The sequence below is a fragment of the Girardinichthys multiradiatus genome, chromosome 13 (assembly GCF_021462225.1).
Source record: "Girardinichthys multiradiatus isolate DD_20200921_A chromosome 13, DD_fGirMul_XY1, whole genome shotgun sequence".
Lineage (NCBI taxonomy): Eukaryota > Metazoa > Chordata > Actinopteri > Cyprinodontiformes > Goodeidae > Girardinichthys > Girardinichthys multiradiatus.
The window spans coordinates 13,103,526-13,122,341 of record NC_061806.1 but is presented as its reverse complement, the minus strand read 5'-3'; the positions used below and the strand labels follow the sequence as shown (position 1 = coordinate 13,122,341).

At 40.6% G+C, this 18,816-nt stretch overlaps 1 protein-coding gene across 1 annotated transcript; it reads left to right on the top strand.

Annotated features, from left to right (window-relative positions):
* Window positions 1–1,630: 1,630 nt before the first annotated feature.
* On the top strand, window positions 1,631–14,936 carry nsun2 (NOP2/Sun RNA methyltransferase 2). Its single transcript, XM_047384769.1, has 19 exons — window positions 1,631–1,891; window positions 2,505–2,662; window positions 3,208–3,312; window positions 3,401–3,506; window positions 3,595–3,666; window positions 3,798–3,882; window positions 3,972–4,164; window positions 7,516–7,590; window positions 7,727–7,857; window positions 8,651–8,724; window positions 8,812–8,942; window positions 10,777–10,873; window positions 11,022–11,218; window positions 11,375–11,467; window positions 11,545–11,680; window positions 13,302–13,382; window positions 13,646–13,784; window positions 14,017–14,056; window positions 14,175–14,936. The coding sequence occupies exons 1-19, from the start codon at window positions 1,826–1,828 to the stop codon at window positions 14,482–14,484; spliced, it is 2,289 nt and encodes a 762-aa protein (XP_047240725.1). The 5' UTR covers window positions 1,631–1,825; the 3' UTR covers window positions 14,485–14,936.
* Window positions 14,937–18,816: the final 3,880 nt, after the last annotated feature.

Here is an 18,816-nt window from a genome sequence, read left to right as displayed (position 1 = left end):
AGAGATTGACAAAAAATGTAAACAGAGAAAGAGTAGGAAGCCTGTCAATTGTAATTGACTTTGAAGAAAAGGTGTTGCCACAAAATGTCAAAATAGGATATCTGAGTTTTCCTGTGAGGCCTTTCATTCCTCCACCACTAAGATGTTATAAATGTCAGAGATATGGTCATATAGCAGCTGTATGCAAAGGTAAACAAAGATGTCCAAAATGTGGAGAAGATCACAGAATTGAAGATTGTGGGGAAGAAGTGCAGGAAAAATGTTGTAATTGTGGAGGGCAACATAGAGTTACATTCGGGGGATGTGAGGTAAGGAAGAAAGCAAAAGAAATCCAACAAATTAAAATGACTAAAAACAGAAGCTATGCTGAAGCAGTCAAAAATGTACAGCATGAAAGAACAAGGGATGAAGGTCAAATTAGGATTCCAGCTTATCAACAAAGAAAAGTAGAATCAGAGGAAAATGTTACAATGTTTCTGAAAAAACTGATATTATTTGTAGATTTTGTCATTAACTGCACTGAACAGGCTAAACACAAAACAGAAAAGATTAAAATAATAGTCAGAGGAGCAGAAAAGTTCTTATGGTTTAAAGAAGGATCTTGGGAATACATTAATAAAAAGTTGGAAACAGATGGGAGGCAAGGAGGAACCCCAACTGATAGAAATATATGATAATATTACAGTGGAATGAAAGAAGCTTAATTGCTAATGGACATGAATTTAAATGGTATATAGATGGAATTGATGTGAAACCAGAAATTCTATGTATACAGGAAACATGGTTAAAGCCAAACCTAGATTTTGTGTTTAAAGGGTATGATAGTATCAGAAGGGATAGAAAAGAAGGAAGTGGAATATTTATAAAAGACGGAATACAATATCAGATATTAGGAAAAAGTAAAGAGTTAGAATACATAGTAGTTGAAACTTATGGTAAAAAAGAAAAGTCTAAGATAATACATTTTTATAATCCATGTAAAACATTATCATTCAAGTTGATGGATGAATTAATGGGGTATTTAGGAGGAAGAGTAATCTGGTGTGGAGATTTTAATGCTAACAGCACATTATGGGGAAAATGTAATGAAAAAAATTGACAAATTTTTGAAGAAATAATGGAAATAAAAAATTTGGTATGTATAAATGATGGAAGAGGAACAATAATTAATGTAAAAACGGGTACAGAGTCTGTGATTAATTTAACAATTGTATCAAATTCTTTTGCTAATAACTGTGAGTGGGACATTGACAAAGATACAACAGTAGGCAGTGATCATTACCCCATTAAAATCATAACAGGAATATTAATAAATAACAGGAATACAGGGTTATATAAAAGATGGAACTTTAATAAGGCTGATTGGGAAAATTTTAAATATTTAAGTCGAAAGAAATTGGAAGAAATAGATTAAGTTTAGGTAGCAGACATATTCAAATCATAGTTAGATTGAAAAAAAAATTTATTAAATAGAATTAGATTATTGTAATAGTAAATAAGTACATTTAAAACCATGAAGAACTACACTCCATACCAGTCGGTGGCGGTAATGCGCCCCTCAAAGTTATTTGCCAACCACCAAAAAAATAATACCAGAAGAAGAAGAAGACCTGCTCTGGCAAATGTCATGGGCACCTTCAAAGGGTCCTGATTCACGTGCGTCACATAGACAACACGTTCCGATGATGCCCAGCAGAGCAGCACATCTCTTACAAAAGCCTGCTGCTAGAAGATCTGTTTTATCGAGTTTCGGGTCTTCTTTCCCTGTGTCTACACCATCACGTTGTTCCCTAGAATTTTCTCCAGAGTTATCTGCTGGTCCAGCATGGGGAAAAGAAGCAGGCAGAGGCAGAAAAACCAGAATGCTAGCAGAGACGACAGAGACAACGCAGTAAGAGTCACACTCCTGCAGTAGCAAACCCCGCTAATGTGTGCGGCTCAGTGTGCCACGTTCTAACGGCATTTAAAGTTAAACTAAGCCGCTCGGGTCAACACCGGGTTAGCTAAACTCGCTGCTGGGACTCGGCAGGAAATATGGAAAGTTTGCTTTATAGCTGCCATGTTTGAGGGCAGTTTGTCACTTTTTAAGCGTGGTTTCTCTCTTCAAATTAGGCCTACAGTTAAAATGAGTTATTTTTAATATTGTCATGTGAGATTGCAGACAATAGTTCAGTCCACAAGGACTCATCAAAGAATTTAAAGGCTTGAATAATCAGAGTCAACGTTATTAGCTTTAAGTTTGTGCAAACAAACAAGGAATTTAACTTCTGTTTCACTTTGCCCTCAATGAAGACATTCATAAAATAGACATGAAAGATTTTTCTGACACATCAGACTTCATTAACTTTAAATATATATATATATATCAGATTTATCAGATTTTTTAAGTGACATTTAATGCACATTTTCTTCCATCTTCATTAAGCACATCTCGCCTGTACCGAACAGTTTTCATGTAAAACAACTTTACCCGTTGCTCATAAAAAGGCTTTCATGTGTTCCAGGGCTGGGGAGCCGGCTATGCTGACATCATCAAGGAGAACAAGTTGTTTGAGCACTACTACAAGGAACAAGGTCTGATACCTGAGGGAGAGTTTCACCAGTTCATGGAGGCCATGAGGGAGCCGCTGCCTGCAACCATCCGCATCACTGGATATAAGAGGTGAGCGATATGGAGATGGAAAGTTGAGTCATGCCTTGTCTTGATCGTGCTCAGTTAAGTGCAGAAGATCATCAATTTTATGTATCTTCCACTGGCAGGAGTGCAGAAGCAACCGAAAGACGGGCATGAATTATTTCCCTAAATCTTATTTTTGTTGGAATGCATTAATAGGGAGAAATTATTAATATGCCCTGAATATTTCCATGTTTCATCTTTGAATAGTTACAATCTCAAACCTTTAATTCTTTGCGAATTGGATTTTATGTGATAGACCAACACAGTATCAGAAATTATTGTTAGGTGGAGGGAAAAGGATACATGGTTTATAAGGATGTAAAAAGTTTACTGTGCATTTGTATTTAGCGCCTAAAACACAACCATCTCTGACAACATTGCCCCTCTAGACACTGAGACTTTTGCCCAATCTTTATTCCAAAATGGAGGGCATTGCTGGACAGCAGTTGAAGTCTTGTCACACATTTTCGGTCTATATTTGTACTGGCCGAATCCAATGAGTTTCCCTTTTTTCCCCCACCACGTTCCAGCCATGCTAAGGAGATCCTCCACTGTCTGAAGGAAAAATACTTCAAGGATATTCAGGAGCTGGAAATCGACGGCCAGAAGATTGAAGCTCCACAGCCTCTCAGCTGGTAATTATTTTAAAGCGTGATTTATTCATGACGAAGCACAGATTTAACGTGGACAAAATAATCAGCAGAATGTCATTTGTCTTTCCAGGTATCCTGATGAGCAGGCCTGGCACACCAACATGAGCAGGAAACTCATTAGGAAGTCTCCCCTGCTGGAAAAGTTTCATCAATTCTTGGTCAGCGAGACGGAGTCTGTAAGTCAAAACATTTAATTTAATTCCCCACTATATTTGTTTAAGGAGTTAAATCACGTGTACATTTGCCTAATGTTTGTCTTTTTAGGGTAACATCAGCAGACAGGAAGCCGTCAGCATGATCCCTCCTCTGCTCCTGAAGATTGAGTCCCATCACAAGGTAAAATTACTTCTGTTTCTAACATTTAAATAGGAAAAATGTTGCATTTTTCCTCTTTGTCACCAGTTTAAATGGTTTTCACAGGTCTGGAACAGCGGTAACTCTAAACTCTGACTTGCTTTACTGTGCAGATCCTGGATATGTGTGCAGCTCCTGGTTCAAAGACGGCTCAGCTTATTGAGATGCTTCACTCTGACATGGATGTGCCATTTCCAGGTTAACTCATTGACACTACAGATGGTAAAATCTGTTCCCACTATATATATCAATTTCTTGACATTTAAGGCCTCCTCTCCACCGTTTAGAGGGCTTTGTGATTGCCAACGACGTGGACAACAAGCGCTGCTACCTTCTCGTGCACCAGGCCAAGCGTCTCAACAGTCCCTGCATCATGGTGGTGAACCACGACGCCTCTTGCATCCCCATGCTTCAGATCGACTCTGACGGCAAGAAGGACATCCTGTTCTATGACCGTGTCCTGTGTGACGTTCCCTGCAGGTCAGCAGACACATCTGGCTTGAAGTTTGAATTCTTGAATAGCAGAGTCAAGGAAAGTTTGGGGTTTGGTAGGGGTTTAAAGGTCATATATCGTCATTTAGAACATTTCCTCAGTTGAGTGAGGGCTTGTGTCTCCTAGATATTCAAGGTTAGAATCTTTAGGCAGTTGTCAAATAGATCAGCGATCTGCCGTTTCTCTGCTCGACATGTATGCTTTGCTGCTCTTGCTTGGAGGCCACAACATGCCAGCTGCTGTGCATTAGAAAAAGTGCAGTTATGGTGACATAAGTATCTTCATGTGGGATGTTGCATCCAAAGGCTGCTCCTGTGTTAAAGCCCTGATTCTCAGTGACTGTTGCACATTTCTTTCACAGTTGGCGGGAGTCTATATCATCGCAACTCCTCCACCTCCTTTAATTTCACACATCCTGTATTGTTATTGTCCAAGTCATTTTTCTCTTCGCATGTTATTTTCACCATCATCATTCAGATGCGGCACTTGCATGCTTCAGTTTGCTCCCACGTTCCTTAGAAATTTGTCATGAATTAATATTTAGATAATTGAGTTTTGACGTTTATTTTTGATCAACTTACTTTTTCGGCTTTTCCATGTCCGACAACACCCATAAATGGAGCAGCAGTCTAGGTTGTTGTTGGTTTTTTTTGTCTCTTATTCACATCACTTCGGACCGTCGGGCTGCGTTGTTGTTAACAATCCCGCCCCCGTTGAGATGGTACTCGGTTATAATGAAAACTGGTCAGGTGTTAAACTGACCGAACTCAAATAGATTAGGTACTAAAGGGGGAGGATCATGAGGATTAAACTGCACTACAGTCATGGTAGCTCTCAAAACGTTACTCTGAGGACATTCTCTTCACCAGTCAAACTCTAGAAGTATGTTAGCTTTCTTAAAACATGCGTGTTTGCCCTAAAAAGTCAATTTAATCTAATACTACACAAGTGGTGGTTATAATGGTAGTTAAAATACTGACAAACTGTTGCTCATTTGGGTCATAAAACAGAGTAAAAGAGTCATTGCTGCAGCTAATATTACTGGGTAAACGCTGGAGGAAGGCTTGGAGAGAGCAGTTTTTGGTTTAAATTGATAACATCTGCAGACAAGATTGGATACTTTGCACCACCAGAGGATACACAAAAGCACGGTTAAAAAACAAATTGCTCACAGACAACAGCCTCTTTTCCAAAGTCTGCAGAAACCCTCAGGATTTTTAAAGCCAAGGTCGCATTTCCATACAAATTTACCCGGGTGATTTCACTTTTATTTTCACGGGTCTTGGTCTGCAGTAAGTCTTTTCAGCTTTACCCAGACTTTGTTAAAGGGGCGGAGCTGTGTCCAGCAAAGCTTGGCCCCAACAGCTTCAGTAATGGCAGAGGTTACTTTACAAGTTAATCCTTTTTCTACCATTAATTTGTCACAAAAAAGTGGCTTTAAGGTGTTTTTAAGCAAGAAAGTAGACCTCAAAACTTCATCTGTGTAGTGTGTTCTTCCAGAATGATCCTACATTTAAATGTTTTTCGGTCTGGGTGCTACGCTAACCGGACAGCCTGACTGGGACTTCCCCACTAACCGCTGCCTGATCTCGGCCCGGCACGCTGGGATTTCTCTCTACCCGTTTGTTTGTGGCGGCTGAAAGTGAATGGAAAGCAATTATCACAAGTACCCGGAAAATAAAACAGAACATTTTACGTGGGAAATTTGTGACATTTTAGGTTATTGTTGGCATTAATTATTAACTATTTTACCACAGTTCTGTAGGACAAACGTTTTAATGCAGTGCTGATAATCAGAACACTTTAAACTTTCCATGTACATAAAAAAAAAAAATACACATTTGCCTTTTCATGTAAACCTGACTTAGTGGAGTATGAACTTTTTAATATTTAAAATTTTTCCCCAGTGATCCTCTTCACGGTTGTCGAACCATCCTCATTTATATAAATATTTGCTCATGATTAGACAGTCAATGTATCAATTCCCTGTCCCAGTCCAATTCTGGGCTGATTATCCCTTTTTTTATTCTAATAAATAAAACATGTACTGTAGTTATCTGATATGAATTTATCTTACGACAATAAAAGAAAACTAAGTGTGTTAATCAGTGCTTAGTAGTTATTGTAAATGAATCATGCAGTTGTAAAGCAACAACTGGCCAGATGCAGGTTGGTAAAAATTAAATGTAAAATTTCCTGCTTATGGATCGAGTGCAACTTAAGGAATATTGGAATTAATCAAATGTATAACTCTAAAGCTGCTCATCTTCTGTTATTTATCGGTTGAAACTAAAAAAATTATTTATTAGCTTCTAAAAGTATTAAGCCTCTACTGGAATGGACGTGTAGTGCAGTTTTCTTCACAACTTCCCCGTACGTGATAATGGTGATTTAAATGAATGGTCCGTGGCAGAAAAAGAAAGTACGAGATTCCCTGGGATTTCTATTACCCGGGTTAACACATCCTGGGGTTATGGTTGCATCAGTGATCTCCTGACTCCACTAGAGCGATATGCCGTAGACTTTGTTGTGTCTACTTCCCTTCAGCTTTGGGTAGTTTTCTCTGTTTGAAGGCAAAACTCCATTTGTGTTTAATCCTGAGCCAAGACGTTTCTTAAATGAAGAATGTTATTGGGGATGAAGAGACTGCCGCCCTCTTCACCTGTTTATTTCCACGGATGACCAACAACTTATTTTCTTAGAGGATCATTTCAGGAAAAATTACAACTACAATAACGATCCCTTTTTTCTGTTTACAGCTATAACGTGTTGGGCTCTGTTGTTGTACAAACACTACATTATCTTCCATATGTGGTAATGCTGTTCTTTCTTAGCGTGACGTGTCTTCACGGGCTCTTGGTGTGTCAGAAAAAAGTTTTAAAATGACTTATCGGTTTCGCAAAACAACGGAAAGGTAGGATTATAATGAAATGTGTTCTCTAGGAAAAACAAATGGGTGATGAACTTTGTCTCTGGGTGTTGATGGAGATGAGGCTGTTAATTTGGCCTTATTTTGCATTCAGGTATTTCCAAAGTGATTTTTAGGACGTGCATCCACCTCCTCTTCAAAGCTGGTAAAATACTGTAGCCAAAGCAAAACAGCAGTAGTTTGCAAAGCTGCCTAAGTTTGTTCAGCTTCAGATCAGAGCCAGCAGTGGCCTGCCAAACTCAACAGTGACAGGGCAGGCAGTAATACAGACCAAGGAAGGAAAGCAGAAAGAAGTCAGCAGTCCGCTAAAACCCAAACTGTGACCGGTCCAAAGGTTTTCTGAACTTTGGAAACCCTGGGGGGTTTTCAGAGGCAGATATTTTGACTGTTTCTGTCCTGTGTTCTGCAGCGGAGATGGGACCATGAGAAAAAACATAGATGTGTGGAAGAAATGGACGACCAGCAACAGCCTGCACCTCCACGGGTAAGTCAGAGGGAGACGACACGGGTACACATGTACACTTACGGAAGACGACGCCAAGAGGAAAGGCCTGTTCGGGTGGCACTAATGAGTAACAAATTTGGCACTAGTACATTGTGAGTGTGTGTGTGTTTACCAGGCTGCAGCTGCGTATTGCCGTGCGTGGCGTTGAGCAGCTGGCTGTAGGGGGGAGGATGGTGTACTCCACCTGTTCACTCAACCCTATAGAGGATGAAGCTGTCATAGCGGCACTGCTGGAGAAGAGTGAAGGTAACTCAACACTTTCACATTGTTCTAGATTAAACAAACGTTTAGAGAAGTATTAATATCCCTCAAACCATTTCCACATTTTGCCACATTAACTTCAAATTTTAGTGTTTTCAGCACAACCAACAGAATTCAAGTATTCAGCCCCTTTTTATTGTAATGAGAAATAAAATCCAGGGCAGCCAATTGCTTCTGAGGTCTTCTAATCAGTAAATATAGTCCCTATGTGTCTGATTAAATCTAAGTTTAAATTCAGCTTTTCCGTGAAGGCCTCAGAAAACATTAGTGAATAAACGGCACCACGAAGACCGAGGAATCTGTTGGCAATACAACTATTAGTCGTAAACTCCGTATATCTGGGCGTTATGGAGGAGCAGCAAACAGAAAACTGCTGTTGAAAGAAATGGGTAAGGCATCCCATTTGCAGTTTGCCTCCAATCATGTAGGAGTGGGAGCAAACGTGGAAGAAGGTGCTATGGTCGGATCAGGCCAAAACGAAACTCCATGGCCTCCATGCCACATGGTGTGTGTGCAGTAAAACTATTACTGCACAAGAATGGCAACAAATGCCATAATCTATCGTTAAAGTTTCCCAAGGATTTATTTCTGAGAAAAGGTTATTTGTGAAAATACCCAAAGCATATAACCTTTGTAGTCTTCTAAAAGTTAAAATTTCAAAGATCTCAGATTTGTTTGTTAGAAACTGTCTCCATCTATCTTTCGTGTTCTTTACATTTAACGATTACCTTAAAGATTATCTAACTGGCATCTTCTCGTCCTTTGCAAACCATGGCAGGAGCACTGGAGCTGGAAGACGCATCTGCTGACCTGCCAGGACTCAAGTGGATGCCCGGGGTCACTTCCTGGAAGGTACTAAATAGTTTAGGCTGTGGGTTTTACGAAGGATTTTTGGAGATCAGCATCCAAAGTTAAAGATCAAACGCTTTTGTTCTCTAGCTGATGACCAAAGAAGGCAAGTGGTTCTCTGATTGGTCCGAGGTTCCCAGCAGCCGTCACACTCAGATCCGTCCTACCATGTTTCCACCAAAAGACCCAGAGAAGTTGGCCAGCATGCACTTGGAGAGATGGTACGAAATTACACACTGCCCATCCCCCACCTGTTGCTGTGCAGTGCTGAACAGCTGGCCCAAAGAAGGCTGAAAAGAAAATGCAGATTCTGCTGTTTGGAAATATTTATGATTGCTCAAAAACAATCATGGTGCGAACAAAGCATTGACAGTTCAGCTGTTTGGAGGTTTCTAGGGGTGCACCTATTTATACCTAAAATATCCAGTACGGCCCTGGTTCTGAACGCATGTATACCGAACAAATGCGCCATGGTTTTACACCTTGAACACATGTAGAATGTGTTTGTGTGGAACTGAGTGTGCAATGCAACATTCTGTAGGGCAACTTTAAAATGTGACACCAAAACAAACAGAGAGGACTCTAAGCTATCACCTAGTTCTGCTGTTAGGGAAAATTCTTATACAGCTACAAAGACGATGGAGAAAGAAAGGGGGACCCAACCCAAGCTTTTCGTCAGCTTATCTCAACAGAAGTAAGGTGCAGTAGCTCGCTCTTCACTGAACTGAATTACGGACCTGGAACCACTTTAAACTTAATGTAGCATCCAGTCAGCCCAAACTCCAGACATCATATGAGATGCAAGTTGGAGAGGGGATTTTCCCAACTGCTGCGCATGCTGCATTCAGGTACAGCCGGGACACTAGGTTGTTGAAAATTTCCAAACGCCAAAGTGATTTAGCATGCTTTATTCTCAAATATGAGCATAGTCTTATTTAAAAAGGTCTAAACATTAATGCTGACTGTTTTCATGTGGTTATATTGTTTTATAATCTTATGTATGTAGGCATTGGCTATGTCTGCTTACACTTTTAAAATTTTAAAATAATTCAAACGAAATCTCCAGTCATTTCTATACTTTCCACTTTACGTTTTGTAACATAAAAAAAAATCGAATTCATTTTAGAAATTGAAAAAGATTCTTTGTTTACTGCTGTTCAAAGCTTTTGTATATTGAATATTAAATTGTACAGCAAAGGTACTGAACCGTGACATTAGCAAACCCAAATACACACCAAACTAGAGTTTTTGTAAATATTAATAATTAAGATATGACATTACGAATTGGCTCACTGAAGTCAGCGTTCCAGCAGGTAATGTCAGGGCTTTCCAAGCAATCCTAACTTATCTGTTCAACATGCTTATAGAATAAAATTCAAGTTGCTCTGGTATCAACTGTTTACTGCTTCTGATTGTTTTTATCTTGTTAAACAAATGGAGCACATAATGCTGTAAACGATCCATTTGTAACCATGCCCTTTTTTAGATAAATCCGTAAAATGGAGAGAAATCTGTTGCTCTCTGCTTGTGTTGCTAACTCTAGTGTGAGTTCATTCCCAACTCTGAGCTCCGGCTTCAGAGACAACTTGAATACAGCTTCGTTGGATGCTCCAGTCTTAGGTTTTCAATTGGAACTGATTTCAATTTGGTCCAAATAAAGAAAAGATGTGGTAAAATGGCCCCTCAATACCTCAGATCTGAAGCCAATAAGAAGCCTGTTTATAATCTGTGGAAAATATGCATCATAAAACCAAATTAATTAAATGTTCTCAAATTTCCAGAATAGTAAAAATCTTTTAGAAACCCAGAAATTTGTGTTTGGAATTTCCAATTACAGCTGGATTATTGTCAGTGGTTATAATGTTATGTCTGTTTGATTCATTCATCCACATCATCCTGCACTCCCCAGTGATTTATCTGGTGATTTAGACCGTTAGAGGGAGCTGTTGCCCTACATTGTTTGTCTAACTCATTTAAAACCACGGTGCCATTCTGTCAGCAGGTGGCGCTCTAACAGCCTAAGCTGAGACTGATGTTTCTGTGTTTCATTGTCAGTATGAGGATTCTGCCTCATCACCAGAACACTGGAGGTTTCTTTGTGGCTGTGCTGGTGAAGAAAGCCCCCATGCCGTGGAACAAAAGATATCCCAAGGTACTTTAGACAAACAGCTTAACGTGAAATGATCTGTTAATCTTACAGAACCCTCAAATACACACATCCCCACTACATAACATGTCTACTAACCTCAGTAAGGTTTCTTTCTGTTCATTGTTTTATGTGATTCTCTTGCCTCCTACAGCTGAGGAAGAGCGCTTCAGCTCAAACTGGAGGCTCACCAGCAGCCTCCTCCCCAGCAGACACCCCCCACCTGCTCCCTGAGGCCTCACCGGAGGAGATGGAGGAAGGAGGCCCAGGAGGAAAAGTAGACGGGGAGGCGAAGACCACAGGAGCTCCTTCGGCTCAGGAGGCTACTGGTAAACTAGATGCGGTGTGTGGGTGAGTTCTGTTTAGGCAATAAACAAAGAAACAATGTCCATCCTTTACAAAGCTATTAGTTATAGAATGATTACGATCATTGAAGTCCATCAATGAGCTTAATATTAGAATCCAAAAACTATATATTTGAGAAAATGATCATCTTTGTTCTCTCAGACCTCCACCATCTAAAAAGCTGAGGCTGTTTGGCTATAAAGAAGACCCGTTTGTGTTCCTAACTGCAGATGACCCTGTCTTCAACACTATACAGTAAGCACCTCTGTGTAGAAATGGTTTCAGCATTTTGGTCCAGTTTAACCTTTTTCTTCCCCTCATGTCTTCCTCAGATCGTTCTATGATCTGTCTCCTGACTTCCCCAAGCTCAACGTTCTCACCAGGACGCACGAGGGCAAGAAGAGACACCTGTACATGGTGTCCAAAGAGCTGCGCAACGTGCTGTTCAACAACAGCGAGCGCATGAAGGTGTGTTTCTGTTTGGTTTCCCTCCTCAGGGGCAGCTGTGGGTTTTTTGTCGGCACAGGTTGAGTTGGATTATGATGAACAAGCATTAAAATCTGCTGCGTTAGCGGTTCATTCTAGAAGAAAAGTCACATTATTGATCCCCTCGGTTGTAAATTAAGCTGGTTTAATCCAGTGATGCTTCCCTTTGTTTTTGGCCTTTTTGTTCGCTGTTCTTTGGTGGGTGTGTGTGTGTGTGTGTGTGTGTCTGTCTTTGTAAAGCAGTGTAAACAGATGGGACCCTCTTCTGTCCCAGATCCCTCTGGCTCTCTACCCTGTAACACCTGCTCAGGTGTGTGTGTGTGTGTTTTGGAGATGAATACAGATTCAGGACAGCTTTAGAGAGAGAACTCTTCGCTAGTCATATCATGACGTTGCTTTTTTATCCGGAACATCCCAAATATTTTGCAGATGTCCAGAGGATGGTTTGTACATAGCGGCTAAGGGAGAGTACTGAACCAGTTATCCTGTGTCCTTTGGTGTTGCTGTTCTGTTGTTCTGGGACTAAATCCTGTTACATTAAAACATGTTTGTTTTTTATTTAAAATGGTGACATTTTCTTGATAATCTTCCTACATCATTAGTGTGGATTTGTGCTTTCTGCATGGAGCTCCACAGTGAGAGCGTTGCTTTTACTGGGATCTTGCAGTGTCAGAAGTCTGGAGTTAGGTTATAAGTATTTTGCTGATGTGGATAAGTATGGAAAATGTTTGTATTTTCAGACTTCATTCTTAAAGCATTGTCTAAATGTTGGATCTGTTTAACATTATACTCTGTTTGCCATCTATAAGTTTGAATATCCATCAACCCATCTTTTGTCCGTCTTTATCAATATATGGGTTTGTCCTTCTAGTATCCATCCACTTGTCTACCATTGTTCATATGACCTTCCATTTGTTTCTGTCCTTCCATTCATCTAGATGTCAGTTTGTTTCTTTCCGTTAATTTGGATCTGTCCGTCCATCTTACCATTGGTCCCGTCGTCTGCCTTCCTTCCTTCCTTCCTTCCTTCCTTCCTTGTTTGAAGCATTACCCCTGTAAACAACCTCTTCCACAAATTTATTGTGTAGTTGTTTATTTCTGTGTGGAAATAGCCAAAGTGGATAGTTTGTGAAAAAGGTAGAATTTATGAATGAAAAATTGAGGCTGCAGTGGAGAACTTTGGTGTTTTAACTTTCAGAAGGAGATTTTCCTGCTTTAAATCCAAAGAAGCTGAAATTGTCCCAGTTGTTGCTACAGGTGCTCTACTTATTTATATTTTGGTAATATCTGGATGCAGATGTAAAGTATATTTAGCAGAAGGCATCAGATTTTAAATTGGTTTATTACAAAGCAGAGATTTGGGGTTTTTTCTGGGCACATAAAGCTCGAATGAAAAATGACCTATGTGATCTCCTTTGGAGAAGGGTTGTTAACATGACTGGGAGTCATGTTCTGCAGCTTTGTATTAAACCCTGTTTCAGCACTAAGAAACCCTTGATTTTTTTTCCAAAATCTTTTTCACCAAAATGTTAGAAATATATTTTGTTTGACATGTCTGCACTGGTTTTTATTTTGGCCTTATCTTGTTTTGCTTTCTCCTCAGGTCATTAACACTGGGGTGAAGGTGTGGTCTCGCAACAGTGATGGAGAGGAGTTTGGCTGTGCTTTCAGGCTGGCTCAGGAGGTAAACACACACCCACACACGGTGATTTATTTATTTTTTTTAATAGAGGCCAGCCATTAGCAAGTTACAATGACTCCTCTCCTCAGGTCGCTACAGTGCCCAGCAAATGTTTTCATAGCCTTTAAACTGTTTCTGGAAGGACAATGATGAGCCTGAATAGCAAGCGTGCCACATAATTGAGTTTGCGCTCATTTTACACGCATTTTTTAAATGTTTTTTAGCCCTGCGGTTTACTATCCAGGTCTCATCTCTGTCCCTCTCAGGGTATCTACACTCTTCAGCCGTATATCCGTTCCAGGATAGTCAGAGTGAGCATGGAGGACACCAGAGTGCTGCTGACGCAGGAGAACCCCTTCCTCAGCAAGCTGCAGGACGACGCGCATGCCCAGGCCAAGCAAATGGGTACACCTTGTCATGTTCATGCTGCACCTATCTGCATTTAAAATATAAGAAAATGTATTCATCTTCTCCTTTAAAAAAAAACTGCTGATGTAGCGTTATTCATCTCCTCCGAAGGGTTCTAATTACATGTAGCGAGGCTGGTAGTTTTCTGGCGGTGCGAGTATAGAAATAGACTTTGAAATGATCTATCACTTTGTAGTCATAAATCATCATATCATTAATTCCTCCACAGGAATGGGCAGCATAGTGTTGAAGTACATCCCAAACCTGAAGTAAGCCGTTCAATCCACACCCGTTTTTGGGAATGTTAATACATTTTAAAGTGATGTCCTGGTCTGTGTTGCTTACACCTGTTACCCCCCCAACCTGCGCCCTCTCTCTGTTTGACAGTAACCCCTTAGAGCCTCAGTGTCCCATCCAGCTGTGCGGCTGGAGGGGAAAAACGTCCATTCGAGCCTTCGTCCCCCGCAACGAGCGGTTCCATTACCTGAGAATGTTGGGCGTGGAGGTGTTCAGAGATAAGCAGGGCCTTGGGCAGAAAAGGAGGGATGGTGCGAAGGAAGAGAAGGAGGAGGAGGCAAAGGATGATGTGGAAAAAAACGCAGAGGCACCACTGGAAAAAGGAGAGCTGAAGCATGGTGATAAAAATGGATCACTGGAACCAAAGACTGAGAGCGGAAACAAGGAGAGTAGCACCTGAAAGACTTGAAGGAAGAACAGCAGATTGTTGACTGATTGGAGCTGCAAGTGCTGTTCTCCAGGTCCCAAACCACATGATGCTGTAGAAGAGCGTAATGTGCCTCTGGTCACCACTGGACCAGCGTCCTCTCAGTTATGGATTCCTTTGGGAGGTTTCATTTCGGCTCCCCTGTAGGAGTCACATTTTTAGTTAAAGGACTTGTATTATTTTTAGTCTGGTTTTTGTTGATGTTTTATCTAGCATAACCCACTGATAAAGTGGCATATTTTTCTTTATTATATTTTAAATACCCGTCACCTAATCTTTCACTGTAAATCAGAAGTACAAAGTTAATTAAAAATGTTGACATTTAGCTTCGTGATGTTTTACATGGTTGCACTTCATGAGCATCGCAGGACTGTTTGGTTGTAATCAGGAACATTAAAACATGTCAAAGATGATGTGAACCTGAAGAGCAGTAGCTGTGGCACTACTGTTTGTGTTTATTTGCTCTATAAAAACAGACGTCTGGGCGAGCTCTAGTTTTATCAGCCTAATAAAGGTGAATTTGCAGCTTTAGGCAACATGTTGAGTCTGGAAGAAACTGATCCAATAACATAGCCTTTGTCCAAACAATAAAAAGTTGGTTGCTAGGTTACATTCGTTTTAGGACAAACTGAAAGAAGATTTTCATTGCAAGAAAACCACACCACACAATTTTCCAGACTGTTAACTGTTTAAAAGCTGCTTAGATTGAACAATTGCAGAAAAGGAATATATTTAGCTGCTGCTGTAGATGCTTTTGTATCGGACCTCTGATAAGTTTTATTCTTTAATTATGCAAAGTTTTTCATATTTTTAAGGTGTAGAACCACTCTGAAGATGTACAAATATATGTGGTTAAGAGTCAAACTTTTTATTTAGGTTTCATATTTTATTTAGTCAATTTCCCTCGTCAACAACCCTGTTTGTGGTGTTCATGGACAGGATTTCAAGGCATAATTGTGAAGAGGAGTGTCTCACCTTTTGAGATTCTTCAGGCTTCGACCGCTAGCCTGCACTGGAGCGATTTCCAGAGTGTGAACCGGCTGGGATGAGAATCGGCTCCACTAAGTCTGAGGCCTTGGTTCTCAAGGTGGACTGCCTCTGGGTTGGTGGTCAGTCTGTGCCTCAAGCAGAGGAGTTGAAGTATCTTGGAGTCTTGTTCACTAGTGACTAGGATGGAGCAGAAGATGGATGGATTTGGGCTTCGTCTGCAGCAATGTAGGCACTGCTCCAGTTTGTTATAGTGAAAAAAGAGCTGAGCCAAAAAGCGAAGCTCTCGATTTACCGCTCCGTCTACATTCTGGCCCTCATCTATGGTCATGAGATATGGATCATGACTGAAAGAACAAGATCCCAGACACGAGGCAGAAATGAGCTTCCTCCGAAAGGGGACCGGACTCAGCCTTGGAGAGATAGGGTGAGCTTTGGGATCCTGTTGGAGCTTTAAATGGAGCAGCTGCTTCTTTGTATCGAATGGAAACAACCCCCTGGGCACCTCCCTTTGGTGGGCACTTCCCACTGGGAGGGAGAGCCCGGGGAACATCCAGAACGCGCTGGAGGAACTATATATCCTGGAAACGCCATGGGATTCCTATTGAATAAGCTGGAGAGGGATGTCTGGGTTTCCCTCCTGAATCTGTGACCCTCTCGAAATGTTCTCAGATAAGACAGTTGATGGATGAACAACTGTCATCTCAAGACACTACAAGATTACCATAGCAAAATATATCCAATTCTGTGATATCTAAGCCAGTACATTAAAATGATAATTTGACCAAATCACAGCAGAGAATTTGTAAACTGCAAAATACCAGTGTAATCTATTGTAAAACCAGTAGATTCCATTAAATCTTCAACTCCGTGCAGTCCCTCATCCTGAGCAAGCACTGGGTGACAGTGAACGGAAACCTGAAACAGAACCAGGCTCACGATCAGCTGCCATCTCCCTCGATTCAACGAACAATGGCCTTAGGTTGACCATCTAGCAAGGTTTCACCTTTTTGATATTCTATCACTTACCCTCATAAAAAAAAGAGTTTTAACTAAAATAGTCTTTATATTCACAGGTTGGATGGTAGAATTGGATTTGTGCAAGAAAAATGTTGGCAGTCAAGAAATTCACCTCAAGAACGGCAGAAATCTTTATTTTTCTAGAAGTCAAATCAAAACCTATGATGTAAGTGGCTTTGTTCTTCCCAGGGACAGAAACGCCCAGAAACAGACTCTAGGAAGAAAGGTCCATTTATTAACAGTTTCTGAAATGACTAACAGCACCTTATTCAGGGTTTAAATGAATCATTCACCAGATTAAAGTATGGATGCATTTGAGCAAGAATAGGACTCTGCAGATCAAGTCGTCATGGTTCAATGGAAGGAAAAGAAAGTTATCAAGACACAACTGTTTAGATGACAAGTCGTTGTTAGAATTAAATGAAAGGTCTTTGTAAGGCAGGAGAAAGCATGTTATCTGCATGTGTGGTAATCACTTCAAGCACAGAGGCTGAAGTGTAATTGTGTGGGGGGGTCTTTTTTTCATAGTACTGGTTTACTTAAAGGACAATATTTATTCTGGTTGGCATTTATTATGATCACCATGACTCGGATCTGCATCTGAAAATCTTCCGTTAGTAATCAGTCAGCACAGGTCTGCGCCACATCTAACTTTTAGAAGACTCTTTGGAAAGCATTGATTTGATTTAGAAGAAAGCAAGCAAGAGAATAATTTAAAATAACTTTTCTTTTTAACTCCAGTTGTTTAATCATAGACGAGATGTGTTCAGGCTTTGGACTGACACCTCGTGTTGCAATTATGACTGATGTACACAGATTTCATAAGTCAAGGTTGTTTAATTTCCTTAAAGCGCAGATGAAGAAAAATCTCAAGGGAAGTCAAAACTTCAGCATCTCATATCTTTGCTGCATGATTCAATGGTTTCCACGGCAGCGTCGCTGCCCTGGATGGATGGATGGACGGACATGTCTTGCTCTTGTTTATTACTTAGTCCTACTGCCATGACAACAGCTGTCATGACAACCAGCCCCCTCAACCTATCTGTGGTGATGGGAGAGGACGCAGGAGGACAGAAGGAACACAGAGAGCATCCTGTACTTCTCTCATGTTTTTGTCTCAGCATTTATCAACTTTTTCTGTGGTTTACTCTTTGTTTTGTTTGTCTAACATTGTGTGACGGTGGCTCTGGTGATTCAGGATGGCAGCTGTCATGTCGAGTACCTTGGCTTGGACAGATCTATCTCATGAAACAGGGGTCTGAGAGCAGAAGAGTCTGTGCCTAATGATAAATGTCATGGGTAGCAATGAAACCATGACTTCAATCCAAATAAGCTGGGTATTCTGTCACATTACAACTATAGTTCAGTTTATTTTACAGGGATTAATGTGATAGAAGAAGACAAAGAAGCACATGAATTAAAAGGAAAATTATACATGGTTTTAAGTTGTATTGTATTTAGCTCCATCCTTGCTGAGGAGAAACAGTCCCTCATCAAGCCACCACCACTATGTTCTATAGTAGTGATGTGTGTAAAGGGTGATGTGCAGTGTTTTTCTGCCATATTAAGCCTTTGGCATATAGGGCATAGAGTTCAGTTATGGTCTCATCTGATTGGCTGGATGTTTTAGAGTTGTTGTTTTGTTGGAAGGTAAACCTTCTGCCCCAGTCTCAAGTCTTCCAGGATTGCCCTGTGTTCTACCTTCCAACTAACTTTGATTAGCCTCTCTCTCCCTGCTGAAGAAAAGCATCCCAACAGCATGATGCTGTTTAGGGTGATGGACACTCATAGTTTTCCACCACACACAGTGTTTGCATCCACTTTTGTTATTTGCACTGAAATTATTGGTTGCAATGTGACATCATATAAAAAGTTCTAAGGGAATGGATACTTTTACATGGTGATATAGTTCAAAGCGGAGCAGAATTAAGAGTACTAAGCTAGTGAAGCCTAAACAGTGGAAAGAAATCCACAATTGTTTCAAGCTGAACCAAAGATATCACAGAAAAGGAGAGAGGTGGAAATCTTTATTAGTTTAGGGAGCATAAAGTAGATGAGCAAAGGAAGGCTGGGCGAACCTCTGGTGATAAATAAACAGAATTGGACAGATAGGAAGAGGCATGGAGATAAGAGAGAAGTTGTTAGTCACAGAGGCCTGTGTGTGTTTGGGTGTAGGTGTGTTTAAGTTACTTCAGCTCAGCTTGCCTTTGTGTGGTCCTAATGTGTGTGTGAGGGATGACTTTTGCCTTTTAACCTCAACCTTAAAAGCCATTAATGCTCTCAATGACATCAGCTGTA

Coding starts and splice junctions, on each gene's coding strand:
- nsun2 (XM_047384769.1), top strand. CDS start 1,826: ATGGGGAAAAGAAGCAGGCAGAGGCAGAAAAACCAGAATGCTAGCAGA. Junction 11,219..11,374: donor AAACTAGATGCGGTGTGTGG/GTGAGTTCTGTT, acceptor TTGTTCTCTCAG/ACCTCCACCATCTAAAAAGC. Junction 13,383..13,645: donor CTTTCAGGCTGGCTCAGGAG/GTAAACACACAC, acceptor TGTCCCTCTCAG/GGTATCTACACTCTTCAGCC.